This window comes from Strongylocentrotus purpuratus, unplaced genomic scaffold (assembly GCF_000002235.5).
Source record: "Strongylocentrotus purpuratus isolate Spur 01 unplaced genomic scaffold, Spur_5.0 spur5_scaffold_19, whole genome shotgun sequence".
Classification (NCBI taxonomy): Eukaryota; Metazoa; Echinodermata; class Echinoidea; order Camarodonta; family Strongylocentrotidae; genus Strongylocentrotus; species Strongylocentrotus purpuratus.
The window spans coordinates 13,398,672-13,418,392 of NW_022145604.1; the positions used below are offsets into that span (position 1 = coordinate 13,398,672).

Genomic DNA, 19,721 nt, shown 5'->3' on the forward strand with positions numbered 1-19,721 from the left:
AGACCGAAAATACAAAATGAAAGGATCTGTATGATCCGTGAATTATCATGAATTATTATGCATAATCCGCTTTGTATTTCTCAACCTCTTTATTTTGATAACAATGATTTGTAATGGACAGTTCTCTGAGCCTGTTGTTGTCGAAGAGAAATTTGTCTTAATTATACCGTCGACTCTCAGGATTCTTATCTCAGTAGACAGTCACTTCTACGGCAGTCATGAGGTCAGGGGCGGCGGGGCGACCTCCAAGGTGGGGGGGGGGGCTCCAACAAAAAGGGTACTTTCTGTAAAAAAAGAAAAAAGAAAAAAAAGGGGGCACCTACAGAGGGAAATCTCGAAGCGAATCTATCCATATATTTTTTTTTAACATATAGGTATATACCCCTACATTGTGATTACATTATCAGAGATGATTTCAATACTTTCTTCTCTTTGTAAACACATCATACAAGATATTACTTAATCATCATACTGTGGCGGTCTGAGTATTCATTTGCGAGCGAGCGAGGAAAAAATGTAAGATTTTTGAGGATGCAGTGTAGTGCGAAAAAGAAGACCTTTGATAAGAAACATAATTATATCATCTATTTTGCCGGAGGAAATTGCTTGTAGTCGCTTTAAATGAGGGACACGTTTCACGATGAGAGGAAAAGGAGGCACGTGTCAAAGTATAAAGGGTGAAAATCAGAACAGGAAATGGGCTCTTCTGATACCTGAAAAGAGGCACTCACCAGGGATGAAAAAAACACTTATGAGAAATTGAGAATGAGACATGGGCATCTGTCGACGGCAAAAAAGCACCCCATCATATTTTGATAGGGGCATTTATAAGAGATGGAAAGGGGGATAGGTTCTTTATTAGAAAGGAATAGGGGCACGTACATTGTAAAAAGGGAAATTATCAGCGGTAAAAAGGGGCACTTATCGCACTGAAAAGGACCACTTAGAATAAAAGAAAATGTGCATATGGTGAAAGAAAAGAAATGGGGCACCGATCAGATATTAAAAGGGGGCTTTTACGAGAAGGAAAAATTGGCCTCTGTTAAAAAGAAAAAGGGGCACATGTTAAAATAAACGGGGCACCTATCAGAGAAAAGGGGGGTAATTATGAGAAAGGGAATGGGCACTTATAAGAAGGAAAAAGAGCATTTATTAGAAAGGAAAAGGGGCATGTGTCAAAATAAAAGAGGCATACTCATCAGAGATGAAAAGGGGCACTCATGAGAATGAAAAGGGACATATTTCATAGGTGAAAAGGGGCATTTATGAGAAGTGGAACATTTTTTTTTTAATGGGGTAACTTATCACATAGAAAAAAGCCACTTATTAGAAAGGAAAAGGGGCACATGGGAAAACAGTAGTTTGTGTGTGATTGAGAGAGAGAGAGAGAGAGAGAGAGAGAGAGAGAGAGAGAAAGAGAGAGAGAGAGAGGAGAGAGAGAGAGAGAATGAGAGGTGAGAGACAGAAAGAGAGAGAGAGAGAGAGAGAGAGAGAGAGAGAGAGGAACAAGAGAGAGAGAAAGAAAGAGAGAGAGAGAGAGAGAGAGAGAGAGAGAGAGAGGAACAAGAGAGAGCTACATAAAATGTATCGGTATCGCTTATGACACCCATAAGTATCAACATGTTCCATAACATGCCTCTCCTATCATTATGAAAAATTAATTGAGAGTATTGAAACGCTGCATTTGTATACCATCGCTGTCATGGTGATTAATGTCTTCTTGTTTGAATTGAAAAAATAAGGACAGATAGAAAGGAGAGGTAAGCAAGAAAGTTATAATAGCAAAGAAATAAAGACAACATTTGAGAATAGGTGAAAAGGTCAGGTTCAGGGAAGACAGCGTGGAATATGATCTTCTAGGTGCAATATTGAATTTAAAATACAAATTGTTTGCGAAATCGAATAATACATGTGATGAATAAAACACATCTACTGTTACTCGGGAAATGAAAAATTGAGAGCCATATCAATTCAGAAAGAGTGGACACAAGATCGACATTTGAATAAAATTAATTCAATATTTATTTCAGTTAAAAAAACACATTAACATTGACGTAGATCCATCGTATGAAGAGTTTTCTGTAAAGTGACTCGGTAACATTGTCGAAAATTGATGAAAAAATTGTGTCATTTTTGTATGAACTCTCACCTAAAATTCTCAAACCACAGAGATATATGTCATTTTTTATGAAGGCGTCACTGTGCAAGTTTCCTCTAACAGTAAATTTTCCAAAACCATTTTGGAATTTTCCCAAACGTTTTTCCATGAAAAAAAAAGACATAACACAGGTGTTAAGAATCTTTCAACACTGAAATTTCTGGAATGCTATATGAAGCCAATTCATTGCTTTGTGACAATTTACATTCACCTAAAATGTAATTAAATTGTAACAATATAGTTGGGAGAATAATAATCAATTAAGGAATCGATCAGATCAGCTTTTCCCATATTATCATTAGTAATGGTCCGTTTTCACTCAAACTTTCAGAATATCTTTAATAATAATAATAATAATAATAATAATAATAATAATAATAATAATTACATTTATAGGGCGCTTTATACAGATGTTTCTAAGCGCACAGGTGTTACTGTCTAACTTTTAAATTATTCAACATGTTTAATACCTTAAAAGCAACAAAGTAAAATGAAATATTACTAATACAATGCAATACAATACAATACTTGTGTGCGCCTCCAGTAAACTATAACTGATTAAAAAGGTGGGTTTTAAGAAGGGTTTTGAATGATTCGATGGATGGGGCATTTTAAATATAGGTGGGAGTTTGTGCCAGAGGGCGGGGGCAATCGATGAAAAGGCACGGTCACCATAACGGGTTTTTGTTCGTGGGCCGTGAATTAATAATGCAACTATCTTTGAAGTCCCTTCCTTAGCACCACCTTCTGTCATCTGAACAATGTTACCAAGTCCTTTTAAAGCCCCACTGTCCTACTTGTAGCTACTTGCTTCCTCTATATAGAAAACTTCCCCAATCGGTGCCTGTTGGCCCCCCATGATCCTCTTTTTCTTATGTTAGTTGAAAGCTGAGTCAATGAGATAGCCACCTGTCAGTGACCTCGCTGTGTGGTCTAATCCCTTCTGGCCCAGTAGTATTGACGGTCTTTAAAGTGATACTGAACTGATAACCTCCTGCCCTAGCGCACTGTTGTTTGACCCAGCGCCATCTAATAGCCAACTTGCCAACAATTTGCGTAGTTTAATACTTAATTTTCACTTCGCCGACATATAGGACTCGATTCGAGAACCAACAGCGCAGTTGAAACATTTTTATCAAATAAAGTGTTCGGAATGACGCTTCTTTTAAAGACCGTCAACACTACTGGGCCAGAAGGGATTAGACCACACAGCGAGGTCACTGACAGGTGGCTATCTCATTAACTCAGCTCCGCTCATAAGAAAAGAGGATCATGGGGGACCAACAGGCACCGATTGGGGAAGTTTTCTATATAGACGGAGCCAGTAGCTACAAGTAGGACAGTGGGCTCAATTCCCAAAGGTGCTAAATCCGATCTTGTTCCAAATGGATTTAATCCAAAATCGTTTCATTTCAAAAGGGATTAAATCTAGTTTGCCGACTACGATATTTTACAACCACGTTCTTTAAGATAAGTTTCACGATCTTCGTACATATGGTGATAGGTGGAACAATTCAATACATTTGTCTTGGATATTTCCTTTTGGAATCAAACATCTAAAAGCGTTATTTTTACAAGAATTTTTTTTTCCTCCAATAAACGAATAAATGATAAGCATTGTAGAAGATGATAAAACATGCCCTTCTAGCAGAATTAAATTTCTTATTGAATCGTTTATGTGGTTTAAATATTCAGAATGAGTGACGTTGGACCGCACTTCCATCTTGAAAAGGGACTAAATCCACAGAAATAAAATTCAATGCTAGATTAAACAAAAAAGATAATCAAATTGATGAAAGGCATTATCCCTACCATAAAAGTGGAAACAAAACGTGAAAACCGACAAAAGAAAGCGGTTAATGACAAAACCCTTGATTTATTCGAAAACGCTAGGAAGTTTGGATGTAATCCATTTTGGAAGAAACTCTTGACATATTTTCGCTTTTTTACACCGTAGCATTTGAATCTCTTCAAATTGTATTAATGCCTTTTGAGCTTCATGATTATGTTCTCTAACCTTCATCCTTTTCATCCTCCTCACGTATCTTTGATTTCATGCGTGTTTGTTTCTGGGTTTGGATAATTTTCATGAATTCGCTTCAATTCCATTCAACTGCCCCCCCCCCCTCGCCCCCTCTCTCTCTCTCTCTCTCTCTCTCTCTCTCTCTTTCTCTCACGCACACATACATATAAACACACGCAATATCTGTCTTCCTTCTCCTATGCAATAATATTTACTCTTTCTCTCGCCATCCCTCTCACCATCGCACCTTTTCTGACCCCTCCCTCTTTCTACAGTCTCCCCCGTCTCCCCATTTATCCAATTAAAACCCCTCACTATCTGTATCCCATCCGCCACTTGTTCACTCTCTAACTCTCTCTCTCTCTCTCTCTCTCTCTCTCCCTCTCTCTCTCCCTCTCTCTCTCTCTCTATCTATCTTTCTCTCTATCTCACTATCTTTCTCACTCTCTTTCGCTCTCTCTATCTCTCTCTCTTTCTCACTCTCTTTCTGTCCGTCTGACTACCTGTCTCCCTCTCCCTTCCTGTCTTTGCCACTTCCCCCTCTCCCCCCCCCCCTCTCTCTCTCTCTCTCTCTCTCTCTCATAAATTCTCATAAATTTTCTCATTTTTTCCTGTATCATAACACAGCCTGAAGGCCAAATAATTTTGGAGTAGCTTGTCAGTCTGCATCAGTGCGCAAAAGCGTGGGTGAAAGTGTCACTCTTTATTATTACAAATAATACCATACTGTCAGTTGTCGTCTGCTGCGCTGCGTGATCTTCTCGAAAACATAAGCCATTATCGAGGCCTAGAACGTGTTCACGATCAATTAAATCTTTCATCAAATTACTGCATTGAATCGCAACGGGAGACGTTTATCTGCTATGTCAAGCTTATAATCTGATATATAATGATCGCGATTATCGAGCTCTGCAACATCGGCCGTTCTTCAGTTTGCAAACAGTTTCTTGCTAGGGATTCACGAGAGATAAATGTTTCATCCCGAACTACGTCATGAAACCTGTATCATTATTTATATCCTGATCGTTTTGAATTGAGAACATCTTTACTCACTTTCAAACAAGCTCTGCGATGTTTTTTGCCTGGTTGAATTTCATCTCAGTGGAAAGTGCCCTGCTCTGTAAAGCGGGTAACCCGAGTTTGAGACTCTACCACGCCAGTTTAGCGGCCTCGCATAAAAAGGCATTCTTGAGCTGACTCATCCTATGAATAGCACGTAAACCATACGTCTCAGGTGACATTTACAATAAAACAGTCAATCCAAATTGAAGAGGAATCGATCCAGACTGTAAGAATTAGAGAAGCATCACCATGAACGCCACTTTGGAAACTCCCCCGCTCACTAATCCGGGATCGTCCCGTCTCATCGCGGTGACCATCTATTCCTTTCTGGGGTCCATCGGCATTCTCGGCAACGGCCTCGTCCTCGTCGTAATGATCGCAGTCAAGGATCTACGGAACATCACTAACCTCTTCATCGCCAACCAATCCGTCATCGACATGACCACGTCCATATTTCTCTTCGTGACCTTCGTCGCCCCGCATCCTGCTGTACCGAAGCAGAAGCTGGCTGCCGACATCATCTGTTCGTTCTGGAACTCGGGCTACATTTTCTGGGGGACCATCATCACGTCGACGTACAACCTGGCCATGCTCGCCCTCGAGCGCTACTTCGCCGTCATGCACCCGGTCGCTTACCGCAACAAATTTAGCTATCGACGGGCAGCTGGCGTGGCTGTGGCCCCATGGATCATCGGCTTTGGGTACAACATCCACTGGATGGTTGTAAACCAGCACGCAGGTGGTCGATGCATCGTCAAATACGAAAGCTCCTTCATCCAGGGTTTCATCGGCTGTTTAACCGTCATCGTCGAGTTCTTCATCCCTCTCCTCGTCATGGCCTACGTCTACATCCGAATCGGAAAAATGATGCGACAGCGGGTCGATGACATCGGAAACACATCCACGGAACACCGTTCAGAAGTTACCACCGCTGAGCCAGGTGTACCCAACTTTCGAGAAAAGGCGCGAAAAAATGTGATCAAAACTCTTCTGATCGTCTGCGTAACCTACGTGATTTGCTGGACCCCAAACCAAATCATATTTTTTTACTATAACATTGGTGGGCCCATTAATCTTAATGGGCCAGTATTCTATTCCTCTGTCTACATAGCTTTCGTGAATATGTGTGTCAATCCATTGATATATACGTTCAAATATCGGAAGTTTCAAAAGGGATTGAAAAAAACTGTTCAGGATTAAAGCATAGGCCACAGAAAACATGGAACAAGACAGCAATCAAATTTATGTAAACATGCAGGGGCGTACGCAGGGGGGGGGGGGGGGGTTTGGGGGTTCAAACCCCCCTTTGGTATTTTAATGTATGTAAACCCCCCTAAAAAAACCTAAAACCCCCCCCCCCCCCCCTTTTTTTTTTTTTTTTTTTTTTATTAAAAAAAAAAAAAAAAAAAAAAAAAATTATACCCACGGCTAACCTAAATAAGGTGACCTTACCCCCCCCCAACGAAAAAAATGTCAAATTTTGAAATTTTGAGACCCCCCCCCCCCCAAAAAAAAAAAAAAAAAAGTGTCCGCTCCAAGAAATGCATCTTTAAAGGTAGGTTCCTTTAGTACGTGTTTCAATGAGATCCGTTTTCACTATTAAAAGTGTTTCGTAGAAATGTGTATGTCATTAACGTGATTAATGCGTAATATCTGTAAAATACTACAACTAATGGACAGTTAGTGGCGTAAACTATAGTTCACCGGGGAACGTGCCGCTTTTCACAATTTTTGTATTTGGGCCCTCACGTGTTCAGCACAACAAAGTTTGGAAAGGGCTAAAAACAATTTCCCCCCTCATAATTTTCCCTCCACAGTTATTTTTACTGATTAACAAACATATAGTCAAGGTAATTTACATTTATAATATAAATAAAAATTGACTACTCAAGATACGAATATTTGTTGAATTGTCGAGTAAACTGAAGACATACATATTTTCAGTAATGTATTGTGACATTAATGGAGAGAAAAAAAGGATAAACAATACAAATCGCACATAATTATAGTTTGATTATTGGGCTATACAATTACTTTGTAGTGACCACTGCTAATGATGGGGGGGGGGGGGGGATGAAAAATGTTCTTTTATAAAATAAAATAAATCCTGAATTGAAACCATTTTCTTGTGAATTTATTATTTCTACAATTCGAATCTGCAATATACTTTTCATTTTTGAAATAATTTATAATCGAAATTCTAATATAATAAAAGTCGGGCAAATTGTTTTCTTTATTTTGCAAGTATACATCATCTCTTGCACCACAATTAGTATACAATTCAATTCATAGTTTTTTTAACCTCTTAACTTAAATAATTTATCTTGTAGTGAAAATATTATTATATTTCAGGTTCCAGTATATATCCAGTGTTCCAACCGATCTCAAATATGTTTAACATGCGTACAATCACATAGTAGATGCATATCTGTTTTACTCTGTTTATGACAAAATGTACATTCTTTTCTTGGGACTATATTAATTATAAACAGTAAATCGTTGGTATAGAATATTCGTTGCACAACTTTAAACTGAAACCATCGTAAGCTCATATCAATGGTACAATTAAATCCACTGCAACAATATGTTTCCCACGACCTTTCATTCAAGTAAAAAAAAAATGCATTTCCATTTAAGAAACATTTTACATTCTCCTTCTCTTTTCTCCAATACAATTGCATAGATCTGTGAACATTCTTGAATACGTTTCATAACCAATGTCATTGTATCTGGTAAAAGGAGTTGTGGCTTCCTGTTAAAACTAGGACAATTGTTAAACCCTTTTCTAATTGCACCGCATAATGCACGACAAAAATATTTGAATATTATATTTGAAATCTTCCAGAGAGAAAAAAAAATCACCATTTGTATCTAAAATATCATTGACAAAACGTATTCCTTTTTACAAAATTCTTTCTTACATATTGGGCTATTGCCTATTTTAAAGTAATCGTCAACATTTAGATACTATTATCACATTATTAGCACCAATGTAAACCGCTATGTAAGTGCAGTAGAAAAGCAAAGTTCCACTATTTAAAAAAAAAATACATACTTTCGCTCGCTCCCTATACTTCCTTGCATACTATTTTGGGTTCTCATCGAAGCGCAGTGTAGTATATCTATAAAGTAGCTGCGCTGTATATTATGCTCTGATTATAAATCGGTCACCCGCTGTTCGCCTAAACTGACATCGTCATGGCTATGCTGCATGCTTGAATTATGTGTTTACGCGTTAATATATTTGTTTAGTTACATAAAAACCAGAATATTTTCGGTCTTAAATCGAGTTTAAGAATGGATCGTAGACATATTAGAATGAGGTTCAAGTTGAAGACGTTGCAAAGACTTTCATGAAATAAATTCAAGGGCAACTTAAGTACCCCCTTGTAAGTATATATCTCACAATAATCACTTTCAAATTATGTTATTGTAATTGTTCGTACATTTCAATAAAGGATGGATAACGCAATTGGAATTGTCTTATATTCATTTTCTGAAAGTATTTGCGATCGCGATGTCGTCGCCTTCTTGAAGATACAAATCTATTCTGCTCTAACGGTTTGTTCCTTGACCTACATTATTACTCAAATCAGCGGTGAAATGGGTAATTTCATTTTTTTTTTTTTAATCCTTTTTTTTACTTGTAACTTTTGCCAAATGTTAAGATGGATGACGTCAAGTAACTAAAGTTTGAAAAAGAAATCGTGTATTCCATAAGAAAAAAGTCATACTTGTTTAATATGACCATTATTGTGCTTCTAACATGCGATCCTCCATAGCGTTAGATGGTATTCTCCATGCACGATAAATATTAGATCGTGCATATAATTTTGATGACTTAATGCAGAAAAAAAGGAAAAGGTCAGATTTATCGAGGTCTGATCATTTAGAAAATGAACAGTTAGAGGCGGAAGTTAAATATCACAAGACTTTGTAAATACATATCAAGTTGACCTATAACACTTTAAATGCCTGAATATTGATAACGTTATGGTAAATGATTTTGCAAATTATTCGAAAGTGTGTCAGCGAATTTTAGAATTGCTCAAAAGAGGAAAACTTATAAACATGATAAAAATAGGTGAAATATTACAAGGCACTGTAAACACAAATCAAATTGACCTATGAAACTCTAAATACCGGAAGATTGATACAATTATGGCAAATGATTTTGCAAATTATTCGAAAGTGTGTCAACGAAGTTTTGAATTCCTCAGGAGAGGCAAACTTAAAGACATGATAAAAATTGGTGAAAATCACGATTGACGTCTGTTATATCATATCAAACTTTAAGGAGTTTTAGTATTGGTCAAAAGTGCTTCATGTGATACGTCATGTACAGTCAAATACTAGATTATTCATATTCCTTGCAAACTTGATGTTTTTTGTGTTTTTCGTAACTCAAGAATGAAAAATGGACTGGTTATTTCAGGGCCTTTGATAAATACTTTTAGATGTATACAATTTTCACATCCTTAAACAAAATTAAAAAACTTGGTAAGGGTATGAATAATTGAGTCGTTAACTGTATATAATAGACAAGGCAACCCAATATACTTTTTCATATCTGTGATGTCATAGGAAAGGATTCTACCTTTTTGGTGTCCAGCTTATCAAATTATGGTCCTTGATTACTTTACATTCTCGGGCAAACTAACCCTACGATACACCGCCTCAAGCGCGTTTGAGATTCTGCTAGCTAGCTGAATTAAAATATACAATATTTTTGAGACGTCATTTGTTACGAATAGACCGATGATGAGGCTTTTCTTTAAACGTGTGTTTCTTTCTTAACAAATGCAGTGCAATTAAACAATTAGGAATGAAATATTCAAATTTGTTAGCTTTACAATTTTAGAGGTGTTCTGCTCTAGTGGTCCCAGGGTCCTGGGTTTAAATCTAAGCCAGGGAATAACGTCATTTGGCAACACGTTAATCTTCATTTGCCACTCTCCACCCAGGTGTGAATAGGTACCTGGCAGGATGCATTGTGAGCGACTGTAAAAATGGCGCCTGGCTGGAATGCTCCCCAGGGAGTGGAGAATGTGTATCAATGTGCGCGGGCAAGCCTAAAGCCGAAAATCGGGGTAATGATATATTTGTAAAGCGCGTAGAGACACCGTCGATCTATCAAGCTCTTTATAAACGCGAAATATTATTATTGTTATTAACCTTTTGAACCTGCTACCTTAGTGATGTACAACCTGTATTATTACTAAATATATATCTTCAACAAAATTGAGAATTATGAATATAAACCTAACTGTAATGAAATCAAATGAACTTAAAAGTTGGGAATATATAACAAATAAAGAAATGTATTCACTTGAGGTCTCAGGTAATGGGGTCTCGGCGACTACAACAGTAACTCAAGGGCATTCCTTTTGAAAGGAACTATTGCAGTCACGTAGTTTCCAAGGAAGTGTATATTTATAGACTATTATGATCTATGGGGTCCGTGATGAACCAAATAATCCATAGATCACATATATTTCACAGTGTTGAATACGAGACCAGCATTCATGCTTATTGTAAACGCCCTATTATATCAAGTTCTATTGATTCAAATATGGCTTTATTCGTTTTCCCCATGACAAGGACGCATGGCAAATAGATCTAGCATTTTGAAAAGCGTTAATGTATCAGATTATGATTTTCAGCAAAAGTAAAGGAATATTTTCCGGGACCAAAACATGTATATAGTTATATCGACCTTCGTGTGCTGAGATGTTAAAAGGTTAAGTTGTGAAGAGATATAGTCAATAAAGTAACAAAGATGAGTGAAAGAAACGCCTCCTTTAGTACTTTATTTATGATTTAAGTTGATTTGATAAATCATAGAGAGAGGGAAAGAGAGAGAGGGAGAGAGAGAGCGGGGGGGGGGGGGGGGGGGAGAAAGAAAGAACACGGAGAAAGAGAAAGAGAAATATGAGAATGAATGTGACAGAGCGTAAGTATACGTCAAATTACTGTACTTATAATCCTAGAATACATAGAAGAAAAAAGGAGAGAGAATGAATGAGAGAGAGAGAGAGAGAGAGAGAGAGAGAGAGAGAGAGAGAGAGAGAGAGAGGGGGAGAAGGGGGGAATGGAGAAGGAGATACAGAGGTGGAATTGGGGGAAGAGTGAGATGGATAGAGAGGGATAAGGTATAGGGAGAAGGGGGAAAATGCCGAGACTCAAAAGATCAGGGATAATTGTGAGCATGCATGGGCAATAGTTCGTAACGAAAAACGTGTCTCCCACAGTTACGAAATAGAAAGAAAAAAAATTAAAGGTCATCAGTACTTTTTACGATTAAGCTTTGTTTCATTCAAAATAATTATCTATTGGGCAATATTTTGAACATTTTCGATTGTAGTTTTTAACGATCCCAACCGTTTGCGAAGAACGAATAAAATTAACATTATTGGGTTAAGTCACTTTAACAAATCTTTCCTGATGTGATGACAATTAATATATAAAATACTCTTGTGAAACATGCAATTTAAAGGAAGCACATGAAATATTTCTGAGTTACTTTGTTAGATTTACATATCGTATCCTAACTGCATGTTAATGCAATGAAGATTCTTAGATAAGAATATTGGTCTGACTGTTAGAAATTCCATTAAAGAAGAATGGATATTGATCTTTATGAAATGTGAAGTCCAACAAGCAGTGAATAGACGTTCTGGCAGAGGCAGAAAGTAATACTATGCGCGCTTTCTCGTATTTTGTTTACTTCGGGGGAGCACCATTGCTTTTAAAATGCTCTCACGGTACAAATATGACGTGGAATGGTCAAGTAATTGGACCAAGCTATTCATACCACGGCCATGACGGTGTGTTGCTTTTCATTGCTTGTTACTTTCAATTTTTCCCACAAAAAAGAGCGATGTTGTAATAAATTCGATGCCGCAAAAACCTCATTATAAACCATTCCAATCATTGAGAAGGAATTATAAATATAGACCCTTCGTTATTTTCAATCTTTCCCACACAAAAGAGCAATGTAATAAATTCGATGCCTCCAAAACCTCATTATAAAACATGCCGAGCATTGAAAATAAACTATAATTATATGCTGTTCGGACTACATGAAGTTCTTAGAAAACCCACATAGAAGCAGCGTATAGCGAGTCATTGTATAGCTACAGACACTGATAGAAGCATAGAGAATGGTTAACCTAGATTTTAAGAGGTCAAGTGATATAACAGCTTGCCAAGATTGCAGGAGGCACGATGGCTCTGTGGTAGAGCAGTGGTCTCGTAACCTGGATGTCCCGGGTTCGAAACCGAGTCGATGCGCTAGTGCCCTACGGTAAGGCACTAATCGTCATTACCAAGTCCCTCGGTGAGGACTCAAAGCCGTCGGTCCCCCGGTTGCTTACTTACAAGCATACATATGCTTTCTTAGCAGCCAGGTAAAATAAACAAAAAAACTAACCATCAATCATCAGTGGTTGCTCAAGATAAGCGCCGCTCAGCTCTCCGGTTCTCGTACCGCAGGACATTCAGACAAGAACGGGAACCGATTCCTTATTGATTTTTCGTTGGAAACGATGCTCAAATATGCGTTCTCTCTATTATATACAACATTTCGTTTGGTGACGTTCAGACACGGTCATTACGTATCGTATAGCTACACCTTTCTCCTATTGCGATACACTTTATTCTGTTAGTCTAAACGGGAGATTGTCAAAGAGACAGCGAGAGATACTAAAAGTAATGGTTCATTGAGTGAAAAATCGATGAAGGTGACATTATCAAAGAATACACAGGGAAAATATTATATGCATCAGAACGAGGGAGTGAGACAAAAAGGGAGTTAGGGTTGCATATACAAATATATGGTAGAAAAGATATCAATTCACAACGCTACATGAAAAACTGTCAGAGGAAGCATGGATTGAACTTCACAAGCGCTTTATTCTCATCAGGTGAAGAATAAAATGAGAATAAATCGGAAGAACGTCTGAAGTTCAATCCATGCCTTTTGTGTATTTTTCTACTATTTTCACTCTGCATCTCGTTGCACATTGTTCCTCTTAGCCTTTTCAATATTGAGAGATATATATTGGGAAGGAAAGAGAGAGAGAGAGAGAGAGGGTGGGGGAGAGGGAGAGGGAAAGAGAGAGAGAGAGAGAGAGATATGGATAATGATTATAATGATAATAATTATAATAATTGGATTGATTTAGCGCCTTTTCCAAAGGATACAAGGCGCTTTCTCTTAGACTACCAACAATGTAAACGAAGTTTTACAGGTATGTTTTCAAATGTTTTTGAAGAACATCTAGTGAAGTAATGTTTCTTAAAGGTGAAATTCAAAGAAAATCACAAATATGTCAACTAATGTATCACTAGAAACTGGTAAGCTAACAGATGGCCATCGTACAAGTTTTAGGTCAACTACATATCGGGTGATTTATAAAAAAATACAAATACAACCACCTCCGTAGCAGCTGGGATATATACGAGAGATTCGCCGGAAAAATAACGATGTTTAATGACGTCAGTATATGGACCAATACTGCCCAAGCAGACGACATCCCATAAAGAATGAACATAAGTGCAAAGCTATTATTTGTCAAATTATAATGAGTTCAGTGTATATACATGTAATGGCATGTCAAACCATTCAAAAAGGAATATGACCCGATTCTGATAACTAAAATATTTTGCTTGTAAATACACAGGATAGGGGTTAATTAACAATCAAAGAAACCAGACTTTCAAATTGAAAACCCCCCGGAATGATATTAAGGACGGCATTTGTTCCCTCTTGAAACGCCGAACATACCGGGGTGTGTGCAGCTGAATATACAATGGCGTATTTTGTTTACAAGCGACAGATTCCTTTATTTTTTTATCGCTGCATTTGTCATCAAAATAAAAACATGTGCGGGGTTTAGAGTGAGACAATAGATTATACATTTAGCCTGACGGTACTGAAGTAAGAGAAAGAACTCAAGAAAAGATGAAAACACAGGCACTGAAAATGTGTGAGATGTCATGGGACATCGTCTGCTTGTGCAAATCATGTCCATACTGTGATCTCACACATCTTAGCAGCGTTCGGAGAGCTCTTCAGGTGCTATGCCGGGGCTATATTTAAGCGTTTTGTAATTTATGATAATTATTACTTCGAATGCTTTCAAGCATTGAATTTTGATAACCTTGTCGAATCAGTTTCAACTTTGCAATAATGAAAATAAAGTTAGTTTTTAAAATCAATGTATATCTACTTTAAGAACGCGGGGAGTTTGTTCCAAAGGCGCGGGGCTAAGGACTGAAGGGAATTGAAACCAGCCTGTTTATGAGGTTTGGGAATGACAAAGTAGGAGCTGATGAAGACCTAAGAGATATACGATGTTCTCTGTTGCAGATGTGAAATATGAAAGAAAAATGCCAGGAAAAGCCGATTATTTCAAAATGACAAGGTAATATTTATGACGATCCGGATTACGAATTCGACGATAACACACGTGCATGGAAAAGATCAAGGATAGTTTTGAGTATGGGCTCTAGATAATTCGTTAAGAAAAATATGTTTACCAATTAACGAAATATAAAAGATTACAAGTCATCAGTACCTTGATACGTCTCAGCTATGTCTCATGCTTTATATTAAACAATTAAATATTAATCTATTGAACAATTTCAATTAAAATTTTGACTAAGCAGTTTGCAAAGAACACACTAAAATTAATTAATTGGGTTCGAAAGCCTTTTTTAAATACTTTTTCCTAATACCAAGTGATGCCTTTCATATAAATATAAACTGACCAAAGAAAGAAAGTTATTGCGCAGTCAAATAAAAGGTTGAAAAGGCCTTATAGCAGATGTAAAAATAATGATTTGCGTCCTTTCCACCTTTTAAAAAATATTTATTTAGTTTTTCTTATGTGAAAGCATTATTATTTCCGAAATTCTGTCATATATTACAAACTATAATATATTATTATTATACGACCAAGCTATTCATAGCGCGGTTTGATGCTTTTTTTCTCGCTGTGTACTACTTTCAATCTTGTTCACAGAATTTATTTTAGAGATTTCTGAATAATATTTATCACTATTTTTCATTAAAAAAAGCTAAGTTTGCACCATGCCAATCATGCAGAATTCAATATACAGACATTTTCTTTCTTTCTAGGCCAACACGCCAAGTAATGTATAATTTAATTGAATTTATGAAACCATATAGATGTAACAGCAAAATTTACAATAGAAAATAAAATACATAAAACATGCAAAATACAAAGGACCAAAACGAACCTTATTGCTAATTAATAGGGCCCCCACAAAACAAATTGGATTAAATATAATTTATTCACGATACCCACACACACGCACTCACACACGCATACCTACACGGAATACTGTATTGTTACACATTTTCAAATAGGAATTTGCGACAAAGCTTTTTAAATCGGGGTAAAGCTTAACTTAATTTGATAGAAGTGGGTAATTGGTACCATTTCTTCACGCCAGCAACATGATTGATATAACTGAGAGAAACCCAATAAAAGATAACAAATGTAAGACGAATCCGAGAAAGACATGAGGTGTCGTGGTCGAGTGGATATGTCACCGGACTGTGGATCACAAGGTCCGCGGTTTAGTCCCGCCGCGGCACTAATGTGCTTTGGCAAGACATTGATCTGAATTTGCCACTCTCCACCCAGGTGTTAAAATGGGCACCCGGTAGGATGCGAAAGCTAATGTGGTTTGATTAGCAATGGCGCTTGTAAAATGGCGACTGGCTGGAATGCTCCCCAGGGAGTGGAGAATGTGCATACCTTGTGTGTGGGTAAGCCTGAATCCGATGACCGGGGTAATATTATGTTCCGCGCCTAGAAACAAAGGAGCATTATAAATGTGAGCTATTATTATTATTATGAATATTGCTCCACGGTTAATTTCTAAGTTCATTCACATTCTCCACTTCTACACAAACTTGGAACAAACTAACCCTGAAACTTCTTCAATCCAACCTTTTTATTAAGTTAATTCGTATGGATGCAGAAAAATAAAGGGATCAAAATGACAAAATTTGATTAAAAAAGGCCAAATGATAACATTTATTACAGTTTGAAATTTAAAATCGTTGGATGAACGCGCATCTCAAATTTGCAATTTGGTCTGTGGGTAGTCACGTAGTGATGGAAAACTCTCATGTTTGTCTTATACAAAACTATAATCAATTTCTGTTTTACTATTCTCCCAAGGGCAACTACTCAATATATCATCGAAATTGTTGTCATTTTGCGTTTTGGGACGAATGAGAAAGTTGTCCAACACTATCGTCATAGTGACATTAAAGATTCAGCCAATTTCAAGTTCCCCAATATGTAGAGATTACAATTTTTAAAATTCATTACTCTCGTAATTTTGTTGTCCGGTTTCGTTCAAACTTGTCAACAGTTTAGTCATTTTGCGTGATGGAACGAATGAGAAAGTTGTCCAGCACTATCGTCATAGTGACATTACAGATTCAGCCAATTTTAAGTTCCCCTATGTGTAGAGATTACAGTTTAAAAAATTAATAACTCTCGTATTTAGTTTGTCCGATTCCGTTCTGATTTGTGTACTTTCTTGTAGACTCGTTTGCTTTGAAGGTTGAATTTTTCTTACAAAACTAAATCACTAATCAATTAGCCATGAGCCTGTCAGGCGCATGGCAGTGAATTATCCAGTGATTTATTGGCAAAATAAAGCTTCATTGTAGAGCAAATTTAGCAGATTTAAGTGTCTGCAAATGGAGCAGAGGGTAGGGGAAAATGAGTATCACATGCTTAATCCCTACCTAGGAAATACATGTGCCCTGTGTCATAATATTCAAGCTGGATAGCCTATGTACAATCGAATAGTAATTGCATCATAATGATGGAACAATCATTATGAGTATAACAATACTTCGATATTTATTCATTCACTTGTAAGTGTATAGTGAAATATAATGAAGTTCTGAATATTATACTCGTCCTTATTTCGATATCCATAATAGTAAGAGTTTGTAAAAACCTATTTGTAAATTATAAGGGTTACAAACGATAACGTTATCATAAGATATTAATTTTCAAACATGAGATTCTTTTTGATTTTTTTTTGTATTTTTCTTTTAAATAATAATGATAATAATAATAATTGATAAAAGTTGGAAAATATATATAGCCTTTGCCACTGAATACAAACCACTTTGAGATGCAATCCCTACATCAATGTCGATGTTCGAGTCAAAACATACACATATTAGATGAAACCCGTTTTGCAGGAAATTAATTAAAACAAAACAAAACATCTTTGGCCACTGTGCCCTTCGGTTACCCCGCATCCTTTCATTGAAGAATAATGCTCTCTCATTTCAAGGCAAGGACAAATATTGAGATTTCTACTCACGAATCCACATCCTGTTATTTTTCTCAGAGACGTGAAATTAGAAAAACGAAATAAAGGAAGGTCGGACGGACGCCCTTGCTATCTGTGAAGGATTTCAATTTCTGTGAGATGCAATTTTAATTTGAAGAAACACGAGATGTTGCTAAAGAAATGCTTCTCGTCAAGTGAACATGAAAATAATAGCAACATTATTTTAAACAACCATATCATACATGTTATTCTTGAAATAGATAGTGTTTAATAGAAAAGCTGTTTTCGATCATGTTGAAGAATGAAATAAATTTGTTTTTCTTTGTATAAAGAATGTGATATATTGCTGATCGTGTGCATGCGTGCGTGAGTAGTTGTATTGTCTTCCCCAGAATGAAGTGATTTGACAATTGGACTTTTCCTTGGCGGCCTTCATGTAGATAATTCGGTTCCTTTCATCATTTCTGAAGTCTCCAGACCTTTATTTACAAAATGGCGGGAGGAGGGGGGGGGGGGGTGGGGGAGGGGGCGGGGGGGGGGGGCAGCTGATCCTGTGAATATACGGTCCCTGTTTAAAGATGGCAGTAAAAAGAGTTTCATATATATATATAACAGAAATAGAAATATATCTTTTGCAAACGAAATACGCCCTTCATTAAACATCTGAAAGAAATATTACGAGATATACAAAGTAAAGATACTGACGTTCAGTATCCAACGCCTGCTCAAAATAGATTGTGAAAGTCATTGTACTTTATTCCTTACTATAGCATTTTGGACCATTCATAAATTGATTGTTAATCGAAATATGACTGGGATAGAGAAAAGAAAAGTTATAAGAAAAATTATAAAAAGATTGGAAAGTAAGTCAAACATAAATATTATCAGAAAGCTTTTATCAAAAGAACTGGTAGGTGTTAGTTAAGAAGAAAGAAAAAGGGAAAAAAGAAAAATAGAGAGGGAAACAAAACTATCAGTATAAGTTTTTTGTTAAAGATGATTCAATTGCTTTGCAAAACAAAATTTAATTCAATTCTTTGTTATGCCATTAATGATGCTTTTGTGATTATGTAAATTTGATTTATAGTATTGTATCTTTTACTGTAACCATGTATATTTAATAATTCCTCTGATTAGGCAAAAAAACAAAAAACATCTTTTAGGAGAATGTGGCTGATTTTTGACATGTTTGCCTGGTAAACCAATGTCATGATGGGCTAGCGTGTGAGGATCTTGTCAGGATGTAGGAGATATGATACTACTGAATGGATGAAATAGAGAGGGTGTAGATATGGCTGGGTGTGACCGCTTTACCGTCCTTCTTTTCTTTTCTCTTCTCTTTCTTTCCTTCTCTCATTTTTTCTCTATCTCTATGTCAACCATGTAGCCATCTTTCATTTCTCCTCTTCTTTCTTTCTTTCTCTCTCTCTATCATCGCATGCATGTAAACGTCTTCCCTTTCTTTCTTTCTGCAAGTCATTATTTCACTCTTTCATGAAGACTACGTTCTTTTTCCCTCCTCTTTTTTTCTTTTTGTCTCTTCTCTCCCTTTCATAATCCAGTGCAGGGGCGGATCCAAGGATGGGATGGGGACGCAGGAACGAATGTGTACTCGTGTTCCCCTTCATCCCCTGACAGATTTAGAACCTAACTTTGTTGTTGTCGTTATTAATAGTTAGGTTGTCTGAGCTTTTACAGTTTTTAAGACATGATTATGACTCTGAAATATAAGAGAACTTCTTTACTGCTTTTTTTTTTTTGGGGGGGGGGGGGTGGTTTCCTTTAAAAAAAAAAAAAACTTCCTTGTGAAGGATGTTTGAGACTTACCCCTCCCAGTTACCATCAAGGAAATGTGGATCCGATTTGGCGAATGTTGAATGTTCCCTCCGTAACTTCTCCAATCGGTTAAGGGTTAAAATTAGATATAAGTTGCAATGTACAAATAAAATGATAAAAATGAATGAGGTCGAAAAAATGATGGTTCTTTATGACAGATTCTGTTGGATGAGAGTTTTAGTTTACAATGGGTGGGTGTGCGTGTGGGTATATGTTTGTGAGTGTGTGGGTGGGTGTGCGTGAGTGGATAAGCGTGTACATAATTATTAGGGGCTGCGTTGG

At 36.9% G+C, this 19,721-nt stretch overlaps 1 protein-coding gene across 1 annotated transcript; it reads left to right on the forward strand.

Annotated features, from left to right (window-relative positions):
* Positions 1 to 5,492: 5,492 nt before the first annotated feature.
* Positions 5,493 to 19,254, forward strand: LOC576231 (tyramine receptor Ser-2-like). The gene is made up of 2 exons (XM_030989790.1): positions 5,493 to 6,183; positions 19,166 to 19,254. Exons 1-2 carry the CDS (start codon positions 5,493 to 5,495, stop codon positions 19,252 to 19,254), a joined length of 780 nt encoding a protein of 259 aa, XP_030845650.1.
* Positions 19,255 to 19,721: the final 467 nt, after the last annotated feature.

Bases quoted from the DNA above. Each gene is read 5' to 3' on its own strand.
- LOC576231 (XM_030989790.1), top strand. From the start codon at position 5,493: ATGAACGCCACTTTGGAAACTCCCCCGCTCACTAATCCGGGATCGTCC. The intron at 6,184-19,165 runs GTGTACCCAACT...TTCATAATCCAG, and splicing joins AGTTACCACCGCTGAGCCAG to TGCAGGGGCGGATCCAAGGA.